Source organism: Zootoca vivipara, chromosome 5 (genome assembly GCF_963506605.1).
Source record: "Zootoca vivipara chromosome 5, rZooViv1.1, whole genome shotgun sequence".
In the NCBI taxonomy this organism is placed as follows: Eukaryota; Metazoa; Chordata; class Lepidosauria; order Squamata; family Lacertidae; genus Zootoca; species Zootoca vivipara.
In genome coordinates, this window is record NC_083280.1 from 29,031,008 (window position 1) to 29,051,446 (window position 20,439).

The window sequence follows — 20,439 nt, forward strand, 5'->3', positions numbered from 1 at the left end:
AGGAGGGACCCAACTACAAATGCAAGGAACTGGTGAGTCAGGTCCGTAATTCTAGAATACTGCTAGCAAAGCAAAATGCCAATATACTAAAATTGTTTCATGCATTGTGAGCATCAAACATGAATTCACTAGAGCTTTATATGTTTTCTTGGTGATTGCTAGAACCGGTATAATAAAATCCAATTATTAAGCCTTCAATAAGTATAGACAACATACAGCAAAATTATGAGATGATGAGATGCAATAAAATATGTCAGTTCCCCAAATCTTAACATACTGTGCAATCATTTGTGAACTGGATTTTCTTCTGGAAGGCAGCCAGACAGACACTGGAAGGTAACCAATGTCTCCAATGGATTCCAGTTATGAACACATATGCATTCAAAATGTGTGGAGCTTTGCCTACTTGATAAAAACCTAGCTCCTTCAGATAATCACAAATTTTTATTTCCAATTAAGCAACATATCAGCTGTCTAATTTCAGGATTCCTTGTTCTTCAATGTGATTTCTTCAGATTGTTTTTCAGTTCATTATTGAAATAATGTAATTTCCTGGAGAGTTGCAAATGGTGCACAAGGATCCAGTAGTGGGCTATGGGGCAACAAATGCTGCTGGTGTGCAAGCTGGGATCCACTGAACTCAAGGGGGCTTACTTCTGAGTAAACATGTACAGCATTGCACTGCTAATTTAGCATGGGGTGGGCAGGGTGAGCACAGAATTAGTTTCTAGGGGCCAGATTCAACACAAGGACTTCTGCTAGCGCAGTGGGGCTTTCCCTCTTCTCCTCCCCCTGTACCCCCCCAAAATTGGCTTGGGAGAACCTAAAAACAGTGGGTGGGTAGATAATTCTGTCTGGCAAGGTGAAATGCTTGTATGGACAGAATGATTGCCATAGCACCACAATGAATTACTCCCAAGGTTAGAAATGGAATTAACAAATTAGTTGGTGCAGAACATACACAAACGGTCGGTTGGGTAAGTCTGTTTGTTGTTGTTGTTGTTTAGTCGTTCAGTCGTGTCCGACTCTTTGTGACCCCATGGACCATAGCACGCCAGGCACTCCTGTCTTGCACCACCTCCCGCAGTTTGGTCAGACTCATGTTGGTAGCTTTGAGAACACCATCTCGTCCTCTGTCGTCCCCTTCTCCTAGTGCCCTCAATCTTTCCCAACATCAGGGTCTTTTCCAGGGAGTCTTCTCTTCTCATGATGTGGCCAAAGTATTGGAGCCTCAGCTTCATGATCTGTCCTTCCAGTGAGCACTCAGGGCTGATTTCCTTCAGAATTGATAGGTTTGATCTTCTTGCAGTCCATGGGACTCTCAAGAGTCTCCTCCAGCACCACAATTCAAAAGCATCAATTCTTCGGCGATCAGCCTTCTTTATGGTCCAGCTCTCACTTCCATACATCACTAGTCTGTTTACTAATTATTATTACTGAAAAAAGTTACAAATTTACCCGAGGATAGCCTGGTGAGAAAAAGATAGCCTAGTGAAAAAGAGCACAGGGCGTCTGCATCTTTAATAGTGGTAATAGAAAAGGGACCTCAAGAAGATAGCTACCCCTGCTGTCATCCCTTCTTCTATACAACTTTTAAGGTGCAAGGGTCCTGTGCTCTTTCACAGGAGTCATGTCCTCTTTTCCCATGACTACCCTAAAGGCAGTGCTCCCCCCACCCCACAGGAGTACTCAAGAGTAAGAAGTACTGGCACTTCTCTCTTTTTTGGTGTGATGCTTACTGTAATAACTTCATGATGAGTACTAGCTTCTATTTTTCGGGGGGGGGAGCACTGCCTAAGAGTACACATATATTCGTATTTTGCTGCTGCACACCAGTCTCTTTGATGTGAATAGCAGCAATAGAAAAAACAAAACAAAACTGAAAGGTGAAATAGGTTTTGAAGGAGGATGTTATATCAAGTTTGTTAAAAGAATATGGGAGCGAGCAATTAAGAAAGTTTGTTTTTAATGTTGAGAAGCTTTGCATTTGAGAGCTGTGAGTAATGCGGGGAGGGGATCAGAATATATGGTATTTACATGCACTAGGCAGCTCTCTGTAGATGATGTATACCGTAGTCCATGTTGCACAATCAGACCACGTGTGTCTATGCACGTTTACGGAGAACTAAGGCTGCAATCCTAACCCCACTTAACTGGCATTAAGCTACATTGAATTCTATTGGACTTACCTTTGATATCTTTGAAAACAATTTCCCCTAATATGATGCAACTTTGTGTGTTATTTTCACTAAAATACACTTTACCCTAGAATGTGTATTTCTGTACACATCAAATACTTAGGCTGCAAATCTAAACACATTTACCTGGAAGAAAGCTCCACTGAACACAGTTACTTCTGAGTAAACATGCACAGGATCTTGCTTGTAGCTAGGCATTTAATTATATTGCTTTTGATTTACTGTATGAATTGAATCTGAAGCCACAATGCCAAATGAAACAGCTTTGCAAACTCAAGAATAATTAGGCCTACTGGACGGTGCTTGACCTCTGCATAATCTGGTTGGCAGATATAAATAGCATTTATTTGAATCACAGTCCATAAGAATAGTTATGATTACACTAATTGCAATGCAATCCATTCCTTTGATTATTCCCTTCCCCTCCTAAAAAAAAAGCCCTGTGGACCATTTAACAGGCTCGCAAAAGTTGCTATTTGGTGATGACACTGTAATCAAAAATAAACTGAAGTAGGAAACATTAAAGTTGGATAAAATTAGCACAAGAAGAGTGCATAGAATAGGATAGTAATAAGATACTGTTAAAAGACTGCTGCAATCTGAAACTTTGACTGTGAACTAGAGCCAATATAACTTCTTGTTCCTGATTTCATTGACAATTGTGGGATTATATTTTGTTGACTTGATTGAAGGCACAATCAATGGGACCTGTTCATGATTGGCACTTGATCAATAACATCCAGCCACAAAAAAATCCTGGCCCAATTTTTGCATCATCTCGACCTTTGTTTTAAGAACAGATTTGTACCAGCTGATGCTGTATAAAAGGATTACTGATTTACTCATAGAATTTTGTCAAACTGTAAAAAATGAGCAGTGGGCATTAATGAGGCATGTACTGAGTCTTTTGTGTTACATAATCACCATGTCAACTAAGCATTACAGAAACCGCTATCACCACATTGCTACAAATGCAGATTATAGTCTGGAGAAATGGCCGGAAGCAAAGGAGAAAAAACATGTGTGTTGCTTAATCCAAGGGAACAGAGGAAGGAATAAAGAGGAGCAGAAGAGGAGAGCAGTAGAGGTAAAAGGTGAAACAATGCTTAAGAAGGCAATCTCACCAATGAGAGTAGGTGAGATTGGTGACCAGAGAAGCCAATTTAGGGTTTAGTACAGGCAAGTGTGAAAAATACATTCAGAATGATTCAAACGTTTGGAATTTTTATTTCACCTAGCATTATCATTATAAGAAAGTAGAGCTAATGGATTACTCTTGTACAGTTTTGTTTTGTTTTTAAACTGGGGAACAATGCCAGGGAAGGTGTGTGAACCATTACTTAAGTGCAAGACTAACATTTCTGTAAGCAGCCCTTCTAACTTTCAAGTATTATCTGGCCAGATAAAGCAGCATCATTTGCAGTGCTTCTAGAAGCTGAGATTTGTTTTTTTGTTTTTGCAAGAGAATGAATAGGGAGTTTAATCTCGTGAGCTTAATCTCGAGCAGCCAAAGCTTTACTTTCCAGTAGCAGAGATCAATGATCATGCAGAAAGAAACTGTGGCCAGTGGCCATTCTCTAAAGTGCTAATAGTAAACACACCAAAATTAATACACGTTATAGCTGATGCAGATATTTCGGACATGGAGAAAGAGCTACTTAATGTAAAAACTTCTTTGCTATTGAGAAATATGTGTAGCAAACTGCCTGGTGCATGTAATTTCCTACAGAATTGTAAATTGCAGGTGCTGAGGCTGTGATCTAGACTGGGAGAGGAGCAGGAGGCAAAGAGTTAAAGCCCTTCTACCCCCATGCCAAGCTACAAATCTGAATCAGGGCGCCCACACCTGTAAATTGTTCTTGTTTTTAGAAATTGTGCAATTGGTAATTGTGTGATGGGCATCTTGTCTTGTTTGAGTCTTAGCTGTTGTTCCCAAGATGCCACAACCATTACACTCCTTATCTATGCCTTCCCAGACATTTCCCTTCATGCTATCTCTCTGATCTATTCTACAGGCCTTTTAAGTTTACTATGGTGCCACAGGTACAGTATGTTTCTAGCTCTACCCCTCATACAATTCATGATCTGCTCACAACATCCTCTGCCACAAGGGGTGGTGATGAGGACTTGCTTTGATGGTTTTAGAAGTGTATTAAATAAACTCAGCGGCTTTTATTTGCTTCTTTGATTGATTGATTGAGTTACACACCACCCTTTATCATAAGATCTCAGGGCAGAATAAAATAAAATAAAGGATACAAACTAGTAAATAAGTAAAACAAAATGGTAAAACAAGGTCCTCTGATGAACGCAGAGTCTGAGACACTTTATATGAGGAGACGCGGTCATTCAGGTATTGCAGTCCTGAGCCGTTTAAGGGTGTATACGTCAAAACAAGCATTTTGAATTGGACCCGGAATCTAACTAGCAACCAGTGCTGCCAGGCCAGGATTGGTGAAATATGCTCTAACTGCCTTGTCCCAGTGAACAACCTGGCCACTGAATTCTGCACCAGTTGAAGCTTCCAAACCATCTTCAATGGCAGCCCTACGTATAACACATTGCAGTGTAACTAAACAGGAACATATATATAGACAAGGCAGGCATCTGCACCTGACACCCTTGAGAAACTGCCTTGATCCAAATGCCTGGGCAGCATGTCTTGCCTGCTCTGTGCTCCTATTATTATTATTATTATTATTATTATTATTATTATTCTACCCCTCATTGTTTTTATTTTTCTGGCCCAGCACTCTGAGCAGTGTCAGTCAGCTGGATCTAGCCATGCTTTTGATTTCCCTCATCTCAGCATTACTCTGGGGCACTGTGGGAAATTAAAGAGGGATGTATACACAGCTGCCCAGTGCTGCTTGGAGCCATTGCAACCAAAGAAGTTCAAAAGGGCCGAATGACACAGGGCATCTTGCCCGGGGCCCTCTCAAGGAAGGAGCCAACCTTGCACCCAGATTCAGAGGTGGCAAGCCGCTGAGGGCCAGTTGCTAGGGAGACAAATGGGGGAGGGCCTCAGAGTTCCTCTGAGCATGTCCAGAGCGCACTGCTCAAAGGCAGTATCTCAGTGGAAGCGCCTGCCCTGAGATGAGACCCTATGGCAGAGGAGCCATAGTTCAGTGGTAGAGCACCAAACTTACTTACTTACTTACTTACATTTATATCTCAACTTTCCTCCGAGGAGCTTAAAGTGGCGTATGTAGTTCTCCTCATTTTAGCCTCACAACAACTCTGTGAAGTAGGCTAGGCTGAGAGTGAGTGACTGGCCCAAGATCACCCAGTGAGCTTCCCAGCTGAGTGGGGATTTGAACCCTGGTCTCCCAGGTCCTGATTCAACACTCTTACCCCCCTACAACACACCATGCTTTCTTTTCCTCCTTCCTACACCACTTTGTGAACACTCCTGTGCCCTTTATGGCTGGATTTAAAATATTTGCTACATCTTCTTTTCCACAGGCTGAACAAGCCTCGTGGCAAAATGAAACCTCACCTGGCTGGTAGTGAGAAGGACAACAGTCAGAGTGGAGTGTGTGGGAGCTGGGAAGAAGCAGGCAGAAGCCAGAGGCTGAGAGCCACGATGGATTCCTGCTTGAGTCCAAGGCTGTGACTATGGGAGAAGCAAGACCTTCCATGGTGTTAATGCTATCAGCCCTGGGTGTAAAGAAATGATACACCATAATGATACCATTGTCTATGCTGTCCCTCATTATTCCAAGGAAACCAAACCCTGGGTATTGTGCCCTGTAAGGCAAGTATTATGCCCTCTCACTGGGGGGTGCCACCACGGCCGCAAGTCTCACCATCCACCCACTGGTGATGGACGCTGTGTGGCCAAGGGATGCAGGAGCTCGTCATCTCCCAGTTCCTGCTCAGAGTGCTTCTCAGGTGAGGCAGGCAGGCAGGACAGGGAGCACCTCCGTTCAGGGTGGCAGCTGCAGAGGTGTGGCTAAAATTTTTTGCGCCTGGGGCAATTGTCCTGGTAGGCCCCACTCCCCCATGCTATGCCTCTGCTTGGAACCCCTGGAATCTCTCACCATTTGAAGATTGGGGTAGCATGCAACAGTATAAAGCATTTTGGCCACAATGCCTGAAGAGAGGGCACAGCCACCCAAAGAATTAAATCAGCAGTATTTGGATGCAATGACCTGCCAAGGAAGCTGCAAGGGGAAGCAGGGGAGGATACTATATCTGTTTAGGTATGTTAAGGAATGTTATTAGAAAATTGGTAAAGAATGTAAATAACAATTATAGCATCCAAAACTTCCCAGGACAAACAGTCTGTTGGGGGAGGGATTTTGCTTTGAAATTCCCTCGCTATCACAACATTAGCAGGCTTTTTCACAGGCTTGTTATATAGTACATTTCAATTATTAATGTTTTTAATGTTTTGGTGGAATGATTTTTATTGTGCATTTCAATTATATATGGATTTCATAATTGATTTTATAGTTGTAAATGGGTTAGAAACCACTTGGGAATATGCATTTAATAATAACAATAATAATATAAACAGAAAAAAATGATGTTTATTTATAAATCATCTAAGTCAGAAATGAGCACTGAGATAAATTTATGAGGGTGAGATAAATGATTCAGAATTGAGAACAGCCAAAAAAGAAGAAAAAGTGGCCAATTGCAACCATGCACAAATAATGTATATATAGTAATATAGAATAGACGTAGGTCATTTCTATCTGCACAAATAATTTACAATAGAAATAAGTATTTTCTATTGTAGATTATTTTCCCTGTGAAATAAACATATCAATTATTTGCGTTTACATTTAACTTGTAATATTGGCCAAAAAAAGTGTTTTATTGTCATTTTGCATTAAATGCATTCTTATAGGCTTTATATTTCTGAAATTAAGGGCACAATCTGAACCCTAGATCTGTCAGGATATATGGGGTTAGAATCCAGTGGATCTCTGACTGAGCCAGGATGTTCCAAGCTCAGCCGGGTTACACCAACATAACTCCCTTACCTGACCCAAGCAGAGATATGCCAGCATCTCTTGCCCATCCTGGCTCAGCTGGGACACAGCATGGCCACGTGACCCTGTGGACCCAGCATAAGTTGCGCCATCAAAAAGGGTGGTTTAAAAGGCTTGTTTCCCCTCTCATAGGCTTAGCCCTGCTCCTGAACGGAGTCTGGATCTGGCATAACTTTTGACAGCTACACTGCAGCTGGAATAATTTACACTGGCTCCCCATAGTTAGGCTTGCTCCCCCAATTCATTACATTGTGGCTTATTGTATATTATTTTTGCAAAATGGCAATCAGTGTTTGGTTTTCATTGCTTTTGTTCACAAAAGAGCTATCTCAGTCCTTGTTGCTGTCCTTGGTGAAGCACATGGCTTCCAGCTGGATACTGCTCCCCCCCCAAAAAAAAGATTAGGACTGTGGAACAGAGGAGAGAATTTCACCTTTTTAACCCACCCAATGCCACCCCTGAGCCTGCTGTTTGCCCCCTGAAGGCACTGTTTGCTGCATCATTTTCTGCTGGGGATTCCAGTACACATAGTCCCAGTGGAGAAGACTCCCCACAATGCCCTACCCACTGTCACCCCTTTCCCCTGCCCTGCCCTAGATGAACTTGAGGGGCAGGGGAAGTGGGTGCTATGGGCAATACTCACTGGGCCAAGGTGAGCAGAGCCCTCATTTGCCTTTGAACAGGGATGTTAGCTTTTGCAAGCACTCCGTTGGAAAGCTTGCAATATCCTAATTTCCTCCTCCTTTTTTTTTACAAATGTTATTAAAATAACTAGAAAAGGTTCAAAAAGAGCAATCAGATTTATAAAAGCCTGGAGCACATCCCCCATGAGAAAATGCTAGAGTGTTCAGGGCTTGCTATTTTTAAAAAGAAAAGAAAAAAGATGACTAAAGGGGAATATGATAGAGGTTTATCAAATTGCGAAATAATGTGTAGATAAGAGAGAAGTTTTTTCCTCTCTAATTAGAACTCAGGGTCACTAATGACGTTGATGGAGAGTTAGATTTAGGACACACAAGACGAAGTTCTTCTTTACACAATGCATAAATTTAAAGTATTTGCTGCCACAACGTGTGGTGATTATAGCTGTTAGCTTAAATGGTTTTTAAAGGAAGATAGGACACACTCATAGATGATAAATCTGTCAGTGGTTGTTAGCCATTGTACAGAGGGCCGTGCCTCATAACAGGAGTTGCTAGAGGGAAGGTGGTTGATTTCATGGCGTGTTTAAATATGAGCTGGCCACAGATTGAAACAAGATGTTGAACTGGACAAATCTACTTATCATCTCATCTAGTAGGTCCCTTCTTATGACAGCCTGATTACTCCTGCTTTCAATTTGTGGCACACTGTGATCCAAATAACATAAATTAATTGGGGGTGGTAAGAATGCATGGAGGGAGCAGGTTTGCGCCAACAGGTTGTATTTAAATACCCTTTGGTCCCTCCAGCCTATAAACCTATTATCAGGATTCCCAGATAGAATATTGGTTTATTGTGGACATTACAGTGGAAGGTGTTACTGTAATAGCTACATAGCAGTGGCTGCAAACTGTTTGGGCCAGTGGGCACACTTCCCAACTGAGGAAACTGTTGTGGGCACCACACACCCACACCCAAGCCACACCCTATTCTACTGGATGCATGCTTCTTTCAAGTTTAGTCAGTGGAAGAAGGAGCACCAAAGAAATCCTCTGTGGGAACATATGCCCCTGCAGATGATGATGATGATAATTTATTATTTATACCCCGCCCACCACTCTGGGTGGCTTCCATCAGCATATTAAAAACACGACAAAACATCAAACATTAAAAACTTCCCTAAACAGGGCTGCCTTCAGAGGTCTTTAAAAAGTCAGGTGGTTGCTTATTTCCTTGACATCTGATGCGAGGGCGTTCCACAGGGCAGGTGCCACTACCGAGAAGGCCCTCTGCCTGGTTCCCTGTAGCTTCACTTGTCGCAAGGAGGGAACTGCCAGAAGGCTGGACCTCAGTGTCTGGGCTGAACGATGGGGGTGGAGTTGCTCCTTCAGGTATACTGGGCTGAGGCTATTTAGGGCTTTAAAGGTCAGCACCAACACTTTTAATTGTGCTTGGAAACGTACTGGGAGCCAATGTAGGTCTTTCAGGACCAGTGTTGTCATGATGTCATGATGGTGACCCCTCCATACAGTGGCTCCAAAAGGATTGATGCACTGCTGCTAAATTACCACCAGGCAAGCATGCCTACAAATGGATTTTGGTTGCAGCTTGGATGAGCATCTGATCTCTATGAGCCATACGGCAAACAGCATTGTCAACCCAGTACTGTTAATTCATGCAAGGGAAGTGTCAGGCAAGCAGCTGCATCACTGCACTGTCTCTTTTGTTTTTCCCTTTCTGGGATGGTTCTCACATTTACAACTCGACTGACAAATGTGTGGGGCAAACGACTAAAGACAAAAGGAACCCAAATATCCATCCATTTTACCAGGCCTATCACAAGTTACCCTCCCAAATCCACCTGTGCAGTGCAATCCAGATGCCAAGCAAAAGGCAGGTGCAATTCAGAAAGATACCTCCTGATGGATGAGCGCAAGCTTAAAGGAGAAGAAAACCAGAAGGTTCACCAGCCAATCTTGAGAGACAGGAATCGGTCTCAAACATGGGATCAGTCAGATTCTCAGAGTGAGCCAGAACTTTGGGCATGGAACGCCAGGAAGTAATTAATGAAGGCAAGAGTGCATTTGAGCACACAACAGAGTGTGATTCCCCTTGCCACACAGTAACCACAACCACCTTCCCATACTTCTGGGAGAGGGGTTGGAAGGTACAACATGCATTGAGCTGTTCGTTCCCTTTTCCTCCTTTGGCAGAGTCCCTAGGCCTTTGGGCTACTTGAAAGATAAGACATTCCACACGAGAAGCCACTTCTACGCAGGACACACAGCTGCACCTGGACGTCTGCCTGTCGCGCAACTTCTAAAGGCCACAGAAGCCCTGTAAGAAACGAATAGGAAAGCAGAGCGGGAGGGACGTCAGCCAACCCCGAGGCAGCAGGTTTCCGCGCTGGCCCTCAACTCACCTTTGCAGCCACAGCAATGGGGAAGAGGTCCTCCTCCTGCCCCTGCGAAGCGCTCAGCAGGGCAGCGAAAAACAGCAGCGCGAGACCCCAGGAGCCGGGGCGCGCGGACTCCTTCATGCCTCACGGCGCGCTTTCCCCTCAACTCTTTGGCGCGCGGGCGCCCTCCCTCTCGGGTACTCCTCTCCCTCGCCTTCCCTGTGCCACAGGTCGCCCGGTCCACCGCTCCGTCCCTGACAGACCCGCTCCTCCTCCTCTTGCCACTTTCCCTCAGCGTCGAGTGAGTCCCCCAACGGTGCGGCGGCGCGGTGCTGGCGCCTCTCTCTCTCGCTGCTTGATTTGCGCCCCCCGAGAGAGGTCCTCGTATGGGCAGCCCCTCGGGATAGCCCGGGGCGGGGCCGAAGGCGCGTGGAAGCTGGAGGTGCGAGAGGGGAGTTGGGGGGGAGGAGAGTCGAGGGCGGGGCGAAGCAACCCGCAAAGAGAGAGAAGCGAACCGCGAGAACCGCTTCACGCCTGGCTTGGCGCCGCTTGCTTCGCCGGGGCCGGGAGAGCGCGGCGGGACGCCGAGGCTGAGGCGCAGAGACGCGAGCGGCTCCTCAGGGCTTGAAGTGAGGTATATCAGAGACTCTCGCGCGAAGGGAATGCGTGGCGCGCGCGAGGAAGCGAAGGTGTCAAGGGAAGTGGGGCGCGTCTCGCGTCAGGCACCTGTGGCGACGTTCTCTGTGGGAAAAGGGCGCTTTTTCCCTCTCAGCCTTTTTTCTATGGTGGTCCTTAAGTTTCCACCCAGGAACGTCCGAGCCCTAAAAAAAAGTCTCTTGGATAGAATCCCACCGTGTTACTCTCCCCCCCCCACGCCCCCGGTTTGGCTTGCGGATTAGGGACGGGAGGTAAAGCGACGTAACCGTCAGACATTTGCCTAAGCATCCAGTACAGCTGGCCGCGCGCTGGGGTCGTTGCCAGAGGGTTTTTGCTGGCTCTCCGAGGTTTGTTTTCCTGTCAGGCATATGATGAAGTAGGCTGTTGCCTGTGGGCGCTTGGATAATAAGGGGGCGGGGGGCGCATGTCAACAAGGCAGTTTCTCGGTCCGACAGCAATAGGCAGTAGCTGTCCCATACGGGGATCAAACCTGCAACCTTGGGGTTATCAGCACCACATTCTAACCAACAGCTGTCTGGAGATACTGTACATAATTCACCATGCTGAAGCTAAGCAGGTCTGGACCTGGTTAGTGACTGGTTGGGTGACTGGCTGGGATCTACACTGGTGCCACATCATGTTCCATGGCAGAAGAGAGGCAGGATATAAATGCAGGACAATAAATATCACTAGGAAACTTGGTATGTATGCTTCCAAAGTAACTCTTACACTGCAAATTGATATCTGAAGGGAGGCATCTCAAATATTTTTGCTTTGCTAACTTGCATAGATATTCAACTTTCTCCAGTGCTAGGGTGGGGCTGGCAAAGCACAATCTGAGCTCTGCTTCAGGCAGCAAAAAAACTTTGGCCCACTTAGACCCAGGAGGCACAATTTCCCACTGACTTTCCAGGTAGAGACTTTAAATATATCAGGCATACTGAGCCAATGCATGACATTGTAGGCCAATGTGGCTCCAACTAGTTCCAGATGGAATAACCAATGGTCAGGGGTGATGGGGAGAGATCAGGAGAGCACCATGTTGGCTACCCCTGCTGTAAGATATACAAGCACTAGGCCAGGCATCCCCAAACTGCGGCCTTCCAGATGTTTTGGCCTACAGCTCCCATGATCCCTAGCTAACAGGACCAGTGGTCGGGGAAGATGGGAATTGTAGTCCAAAACATCTGGAGGGCCGAAGTTTGGGGGTGCCTGCACTAGGCCAAGCCTACCAAGGCAAGGAAAAATAATATGGCATAACAGTGTGTGATCACTAGCCCATGATGCCCAGTGTTGCCTATTTGAACTTGCAGCAGCTCTCAACGGGGTCTCAGGCTGGGGCTGAGCCGCTACATGAAATTCCGAAAGCTGCATTGACCCTGGATAGCTCAGCTGGTTGGAGCGTGGTGCTGATATTACCAAGCTTGCAGGTTAGGGACAGCTGCATATTCCTGCATTGCCAGGGGTTGGACTAGATGATCCTCAGGATCCCTTCCAACTCTATGCTTCTATGAAGATGGCAGTGGTTGAACCTGGAACCTTCCATTAGTGATTCCTGTTTAGCAGCAGCAATCCATGCAGATAATACAGTCGAAAACAATAGTACAAATGTTACCACACCCATTATAGCATCTGTTCCTTTCATTTATGCACCATCACTAGAAAGTTGGCCTTGGAACATGAGCAGTCTGTTCCATCAATCCCATTTTCACCCCATGAATAAAATGGGTAACTTGAAGGGCTGGTGTTCTGGGCTGCATCATCTGTGGGGATTGATCCCTGCATATTCCTGCTTTGAGAAGGTGATGATCCTCAGGGTCCCTTCCAGCTCTATGATTCTACGTGCACCTCAATGTGCAAAGGAAACATTGCAGCCTTTCCTAATCTTCTTGAAAATGGCTGTGGACGACGCTTGTGTGTGAGGCACAGAAGTGTGTCCTGAATAAATTTATGTCAGCTTTTCTTCTGATATCTCAGTCTTCAAGGGAGATACTTTACAAGCAAGCAAAGTATGCTGAATAGAGAAGTTAAACCAATAGCCTCACTTTGAAGCAATTTATGTATACCGGTAAGTGCATGCTACATTCCTAATTTTACTGAGTTGGAATATGTACATTGGCATGATCATGTCTAGGAATTGAAATACCAAGTGAGTTATTGGTGGGGTGGGGTGTGCAGCTTATCTGGAGGCAGGTCACTTGGGCACCGAAGTACATGTTATGTTTGCTGGGTGATCACACTGAATGTTAGTTTCAAGCAGGCGCTAAAGGGGTGGGTAGGTAGGGAGTTCTGATCAAGATTAGGCCCATGGCATGTGGGGAATTACCCTTAACTCCTGCATTGCAGCCCCGAGGAAAACATCCTCTCTCCTCAGAGCTGCTATCAGCACAGTGCATTTGACATAACATACAGCCTGGCATTTGGCTTCGCAGACATGACAGCTGCTAGGGAATAGTGTCCATTGTGCGTCTATATTTTTAGTCTGAATCCTTATACAGAACTGTTACCAGTCCTTTTGCCTGGAAAAGAAACAATGTGAATTTGTGTGCATAACCATTCCTTTGTACACCATGGTAAAGGGGTGCATTATATCCGTGAGTTTTATGTACATTCTTTAAAAAATGTACAGCTCTTCAGCATGCCATGTAACCTGTTAACTTGTACAGGCTCACATGAATAGTCCCTTATGAACATTACCTTTTCACTGGAATTTACCATGGGGTTTATAGCAGTGGCTCAAGCGCCAATCAGTTACTGCCTTTGACCACAATAGCAGAAAGATTTGGCTTTGACTAACATGGCCATTGAGTTACTCTGTCATTTCCCTGCTCACAACAGATTGAGCTATGGCAGCAGGTGCAGTAAGATGATCCTGCTGTCTTGTCTGTAAGGATTTTTGCATTAACTGATCCAGGGAAAGAAGGTGTTACTTCCTGAAAACCAGCCTTGAGTACAAATTGGGAATGATGCTTCCATTTAAGAATGACATACTTCCAGTAGTCCCCTACTCCTCTGTTCTTTTTAATATTAAGTTATACTTGCCTGTGTTTTTCATGCTTATATTGACAATACCAGAGTCCTGTGGACATGTTATCCAATGAAATCTAATAGGCATAAAACACATTTCAAAAGAAGTATCAATAACCACGGACAGCAATGGTAGCATACTTTCAGCACCAGCAGATATACTGTATTTGTATTGGTTTGCTAAGTGCATCCACACACCATGATTGTGTATCTAGGGGAAAGCTGGGGTAGCTTAAAAGTGGTTAAGTCTCTCCTTGGGATTTCTGAAGAAAGTGAGCACGACAATGTCTTACAAGTAGGGTTCCCTTAAAAAATGGTCTGGAAACTGTCAGATGGTCCATAATAGGGCAGCATCTCGGATGGGCTAGCCCCACCTTATTACATCAATATTTTGTCATCTGCACTGGCTCCCAGTTTATCTCAAGGCTCAGTTCAAAGTGCTGGTAAAGCCTTAAAGAAGGTTGAAGCCAGGTTGCCTGAAGGCTCGTCTGCTCCCATACACCTCTTCTTGCCTAGGGTCGAATACAATATTCAAAGGGTCTTCTCAACTTGCTCTCCTGACACCAGTTGTGGCATTTGCTGCACTGAGTGAATAATTTGTAAATACTGTATATTATTCCTTACTTTTTCTTTTTCAGAAACACAATAACATTTTAGGTTCTTGTTGCTATTATTCTTTTCTTTTTTCCCCTAAATTTCATCTACTTTTATTCTGTTGTAGCTGTTTTTTTGATGTTTAGGTTCTGTTTTTTATATTTTATGGTTTATGGTAGTATTCCACTATGTTTTACTCAGAGCAGAGCCATTGAAATGAATGAACACAATTAAGTCAAGTCTGTTGATTTCAGTGAGTAAAAATTGTGAACCACCAGGAGAACCTTTTGCTAACTGGTAGTTAAGAGATGAGGGACACGGGTGGCGCTGTGGTCTAAACCACTGAGCCTAGGGCTTGCCGATCGGAAGGTCGGCAGTTTGAATCCCCGCGATGTGATGAGCTCCCGTTGTTTAGTCCCTGCTCCTGCCAACCTAGCAGTTCGAAAGCACGAAGTGCAAGTAGAAAAATAGGTACCGCTCCAGCGGGAAGGTAAACGGCGTTTCTGTGCGCTGCTCTGGTTCGCCAGAAGCTGCTTAGTCATGCTGGCCGCATGACCCGGAAGCTGTCTGTGGACAAACGCCGGCTCCCTTGGCTTATAGAGCGAGATGAGCGCCGCAACCCTAGAGTCAGGGGTACCTTTACCTTTTAGTTAAAAGGTGATATAAGTACCGGTAAGTAATATTAAATAAATCCTTCCTGAAAGATGTGTTCACTTCCACGACTATGTTTCTAGTGCTATCCAGACAGATGTTGTGAATAACATTGCCCATCTTCCACTATTTTCTTTTTGGAAGAAGTAGACTGCTGTGAATATGTAAAAGAGTAAGTTGCATCTGCCCTCCTCTTCCTTCTGTGTAGATTCGCTGGGACATGATTTCGGGGTGGGGTGGGGGCATAATAGATAGATAGATAGATATATAAGATTATGCACTGTGTGGAGTGCATAGGCCTGTCTCATAATATCACAATTCATCCTCCAGCAGATGGAACAGACAAGACCAGTAGCAGGAAGGCATCTACTGCACATGCTATAGAGAGAAACAAGGGGCAGATGCGGCTCATCAAACTGGGAAAGGTAGCCCATCTAGAAGAAGGAAAATTCTGATCCTAAACCCCCACTGCCTATACTCATTTGTTAGGAAGGCTTTGGGAATAAAGTGAGTGTCTAAGTACCAAAGACTATCCAGGGAGGGCCCAAACAGATATATTAAATCTGTGACAGAAGGCATCTAACTTGTCTCTTCTTTTGTTTTAACAATAGAAGCATTGGGGTCCACAGAGGAGGGTCAGGGATATAGCACATGGGAAGAGGGCTTTAACCCTTCCCCTACATTGCAGTCCCCAATGAAAAAGAAACCTCCAATCTGCTGTGAGGTGCCAGTGGTGCTGTGGCGCTGTGGTCTCAACCACTGAGCCTCTTGGGCTTGCCAATCAGAAGGTCAGTGGTTCAAATCCCTGCAACAAGGTGAGCTCTCGTTGCTCTGTCCCCGCTCCTGCCAACCTAGCAGTTCGAAAGCATGCCAGTGCAAGAAGATACAGTAAATAGGTATTGCTGCAGCAGTAAATGGCGTTTTCGGTCGCTCTGGTTTTCGTCACAGTGTTCTGTTGTGCCAGAAGCAGTTTAGTCCTGCTGGTCACATGAACTAGAAAGCTGTCTCTGGACAAATGCTGGTTCCCTTGGCCTGAAAGCTAGATGAGTGACGCAGCCCCATGGTTGCCTTTGACTGGACTTAACCATCCAGGGGTCCTTTGCCTCTCTTGAAGCTAACAGCAGCTTCTCGAGGAGAGGGTTTAATGGAATCATGGTTTGGGGTAAAACATTAACTCCCCCTTGCCACCTGCCATTCCTCTATTGTTAAAGGGGGTAAAATAAACGTGTAAAATATACAGTAGTCTTATATTCATTGTCATATTTATTTGCTTTGAACTCTAGCTCATGGCTGAGGGGAGATTCAAACAGAGAACTTTTTAATTTGTAGCTTGGGCTCTTAACCCCTATATCAAACCAGACATGTGGCTTTAGCTTGATCCACAACTCAGTTCCAGAAACATGCTTGGATTCTGATAAATAATGGCTAGTTCCATAGACGAAATATTGGCTAGTTTCCACATGCCAAAGGGGCTTTCAACTTGAGGTTTTCAACCAAGAGCATTTGCTGTACTGCTTGATAAACCTCTTTTGGAACTGAGGTTAGTTTTGAAACCAATTTGTCACATGACAGTGGAGACTGCTGTTTAAAAGGAAGTATGTTAAGAATCCCACCAAGCATGCACAAAGCATAATTAGAGAAGGTTTTAGATACAGGTCATTTTGGGGAAATTAGGAAGCTGCCTTATGCCAGATCAGATTTTTTTTTGTCCTATCTAGGCTAGTATTTCCTACTCTGGCTGGCAGCAGCACATTACCCAGCAAGCATCCCATGATCCTTTTCTTTTTTAGCTAGAGATGCCAAGGATTGAACCTGGTACTTTCTGCATGCAAAACATGCACTCTGCCACTGGGCAATGGGCATCCCTATAAAGATGAAGACCTACTGGGCCAGATTTAACTAATATATCCTACTAGCAGAAGCAAGTACTTCCACCAGCACAGCAGGGCTCCCCCTAATCTCTCCAGCTGTTGCAGAGGATTGAGAGGACCTCCAAAACAGCATGTGGGGGAAGGAGAGGAGATCATTCCATCAAGTAAGCTGAAATGCTTGTGTTGATGGAACCATTGCCACAAAACTATGTTTATTTCCTCCCTTTGTATCAAACCCTTCATAATTGCTTAGAAAAATGCAGCCCTTTAACCCTCATGAGATTTGTTTCATGCACAAATGTTTTGCAAACATCAAGCAAAAAAATTCTTATCTATTTGTGTTTGTTTGTGAACTTGGTCCTTGAAAAACAAATTTATATTATCCAGATAGTGGGATCAAAATACCTAGAACAGCTGGACTTCATGGAAAACAAGTGAGCATTTGAGCCATGATAATAGAGAGCGCAATTGACCATTTACATTGGACTTTATCTCTAGGAGGATTTGTTGATATTTTCCAACATACCTCACCTGAAACATAATTTCAAAAAAGTGTGGCATGTGAAGCTGAGTCATCTGTATACTTCTCTTATCATCAGATCAAGAACAGCAGACGAATGTGGAACAGGGTTTTCAGGCCAGTAGGAGCAGCGAGACACAGTCCTGATTATTGAAAATTAAATAGTGACGACTTGAACTCAAATGTCCTGATATGAACTGCATCCATTATGTGTTCTTTAAAACGGATTACATTTATTTTCACAGCTGCATGGTAAGCATTATATGCCATCTTTATCAATTCCCTGAAACATTTCTGTTTAGATTTGAAGATGAGGTAATAGTGGTCATTCAGGGCAGAGGAAAATATTAGAGAGTACTGATGAGAAGATTGTTGTAAGTACTTCAGTGGTAAGTAGAAGGCAGGAAAGCCTTTCATGAGCAGAACTTTGCTTGTGGTTCTCTGGATCCAAGCATACAGTGTTTTGAATACAGAACAAAAGGGAAGAAGCAGTAAATAAATGCTATAGAATGATAGGAGCATATTCGGAATATGATATTCCTTCTTGGCGGATAGAGCAAAAGATAAGGAAAGACAAGGTTTCACTGTAAGCTTTTGATTTTGAACATGCAGCTCAGGTAGACGAAGTTGTTAACCCTTGAGGAGGCAGCGGGGAGGTGGCATTACCCCCCCCCCCGACATTCCAATTGTATTGGGCCAGCTCTGTGCATGAATGTTATCCAAATCAAATTATGGTATTTATGAAATTATACAGGAGACGGTGAACATCATGAAATAGCTGCCAAATCTTTACCCTGGGGATGCTAAAGAGTTTTTAAAGTGCTTAGTCTTTCTCTCTGCTTTTTAGATTCCTTGGTATTTTAGTCAATTGGGGTTGAATAAATTAACCTAGATTTTCTTATCCACCAGTTGGCTGATATTTGTTCTTTCACTCCAACCAGTTAAAGGGGTAAGTTATTTGAATCAAAGTTTCCTGCTTCTCTTACTGTTTCCACCTGTTAACAGAATATGTTTCCACAGAGATCTCCCTTCCCAAATGCTTCTTTTTGTATTTGGGAGGTTTATACTATGGGATAACTAGCCTCATATAACCATCACGCACAAAGACATTAAAATCAGCAAGTAAGCTTTCCTGCCAGCCATAGCTATGTCACTTCACCTCGTCTGGGAGGAACTACTAGGCAATCAAGACTTTGTTTGTTTGAGTCTACTATTTGAGTCTGGTGTGTGAGGAAGTCTGAGCTGGTTGCTCCTGCTCAGCTGCATGGCTTTAATCAGCCTTTTTTTGTTTCAGACAAGTGGGAAACTTTGGAAGGATCTTTTAAAGGGAACATCTTTGGAATTCACTTGGAGGGGCACATTTTTAAGGTTTTACCACCTATATGTATACTGGTATATAAGGATGTTGGACCAGTCAAAACAAACAAAAAAGTATTAAATATTTAGTTTCATTTCAGGACACCAACAATGGAATAATAATATTAAAAACCCTCAGTTATTGTAAAATTTAAGGCTGTAGGCATTGATGGATTTGATGTGTCTGCAATTCTATACACACTTACTGGTAAACTCATAGATTTATTTCTAAGTAGACATTAATAGGATTAATAAGTAGACATTAATAGGATTTTGCTTTAAAGCTATAATTGCAAGATTTAAAAAATGCATACTTAAGAATCAGTTAAAAGCCTACTCTTGTGTTAGACTGTTTTAATTTATGCATATCTGTATTCTGTGCCCATAGTATTTCTTTTAACAAAGTATGCATTATAGAAAACACCTGCTGTTTGAGAGCATGCAGTACTTTATAGTTTCAGGTGTTTAAAGATTCTCAATTAATTTGAAAACTGAAGACTGTCAGTACATTGGCTATTTCACAAAGTCAATGAAAGTAATAAGGATAGTAAGTTCTTTACAAAAGAAAAACCATTGGTTTCCAGACTTTCTGTCTGATGGCTGAGGAAAACCTTCACATCTGACATGGAACCACAGCACATCTCAGGAGATCTTGGAATACCTTCTAGGGCAGGCATAGGCAAACTCGGCCCTCCAGATGTTTTGGGAATACAATTCCCAGCATCTCTGATCACTGGTCCTGTTAGTAAGGGATCATGGGAGTTGTAGTCCCAAAACACCTGGAGGGCCGAGTTTGCTTACACCTGTTCTAGGGCACATACTTCGTTCATTCAGCCCTCTTCTAACACAAATAATATCAGACTCACAGGGCAGATATTGATTGGTCCAGATTGGGTTCCCCACCCCTGCATTTTACCTTTAGAAAGCAATTTTCCCAGTTGCTAGTTGCATGAATGGTGTCACATCTGTTTTGGTTCTTAGTAATGGAAGATTGCTTGTCATTATAGACCAGGCATCCCCAAACTTCGGCCCTCCAGATGTTTTGGACTACAATTCCCATCATCCCTGACCACTGGCCCTGTTAACTAGGGATCATGGGAGTTGTAGGCCAAAACATCTGGAGGGCCGCAGTTTGGGGATGCCTGTTATAGACCTTCTTGCAGAGGAACCCATGGTGAACTTAGAACTAACCAGATGGTTCCATGGAATGCAGCTTGAAAGTTACAGAGTGGTAGTTTTCATTGAGAATTGTCAGTTATTTTATGAGAAACTATCATGAATAGTTGTTAATCTATGTTTTGACTATTCCAGCATTTTAATCTTCAGTGCAAGGCTGAATACTGAAAAAAACAAATACTTTGCCTAGAATGATAAAGAAATAGTTTTGGTTTTTTGGGGGAGGAAAAAACCAATATTAAAAAAATATTGACACAGAAGCATGATTTTAACAAGGGAGACAAAGGAAATAGATTTCCATATTCCCACATGAATTCTGTCTCAAGATATAAAACAGGCTGGGAGG

At 43.7% G+C, this 20,439-nt stretch overlaps 2 protein-coding genes across 16 annotated transcripts in view; one reads left to right on the forward strand and one right to left on the reverse strand.

Annotated features, from left to right (window-relative positions):
* The window catches only part of COL4A3 (collagen type IV alpha 3 chain), a 79,169-nt gene extending 68,572 nt beyond the window's left edge, over positions 1 to 10,597 (reverse strand). For 3 of the 4 annotated variants that reach the window (XM_060274538.1, XM_060274536.1, XM_035132893.2), the window contains exon 1: positions 10,266 to 10,596. In XM_060274538.1, the coding sequence (XP_060130521.1) occupies positions 10,266 to 10,382 (117 nt within the window). In that variant the 5' untranslated portion in view covers positions 10,383 to 10,596. Of the gene's footprint in view, positions 1 to 10,265 lie in introns of all 4 variants that reach the window. The other variant, XM_060274535.1, reaches the window with a different exon arrangement.
* Positions 10,476 to 20,439, forward strand: part of COL4A4 (collagen type IV alpha 4 chain) — a 75,692-nt gene continuing 65,728 nt past the window's right edge. For 2 of the 12 annotated variants that reach the window (XM_060274539.1, XM_060274541.1), the window contains exons 1-4: positions 10,890 to 12,966; positions 15,501 to 17,205; positions 17,641 to 17,813; positions 18,471 to 18,510. In XM_060274539.1, coding sequence (XP_060130522.1) covers positions 17,770 to 17,813; positions 18,471 to 18,510 — 84 coding nt within the window. In that variant the 5' untranslated portion in view covers positions 10,890 to 12,966; positions 15,501 to 17,205; positions 17,641 to 17,769. The other 10 variants (XR_009557583.1, XR_009557582.1, XR_009557585.1 and 7 more) reach the window with 10 other exon arrangements.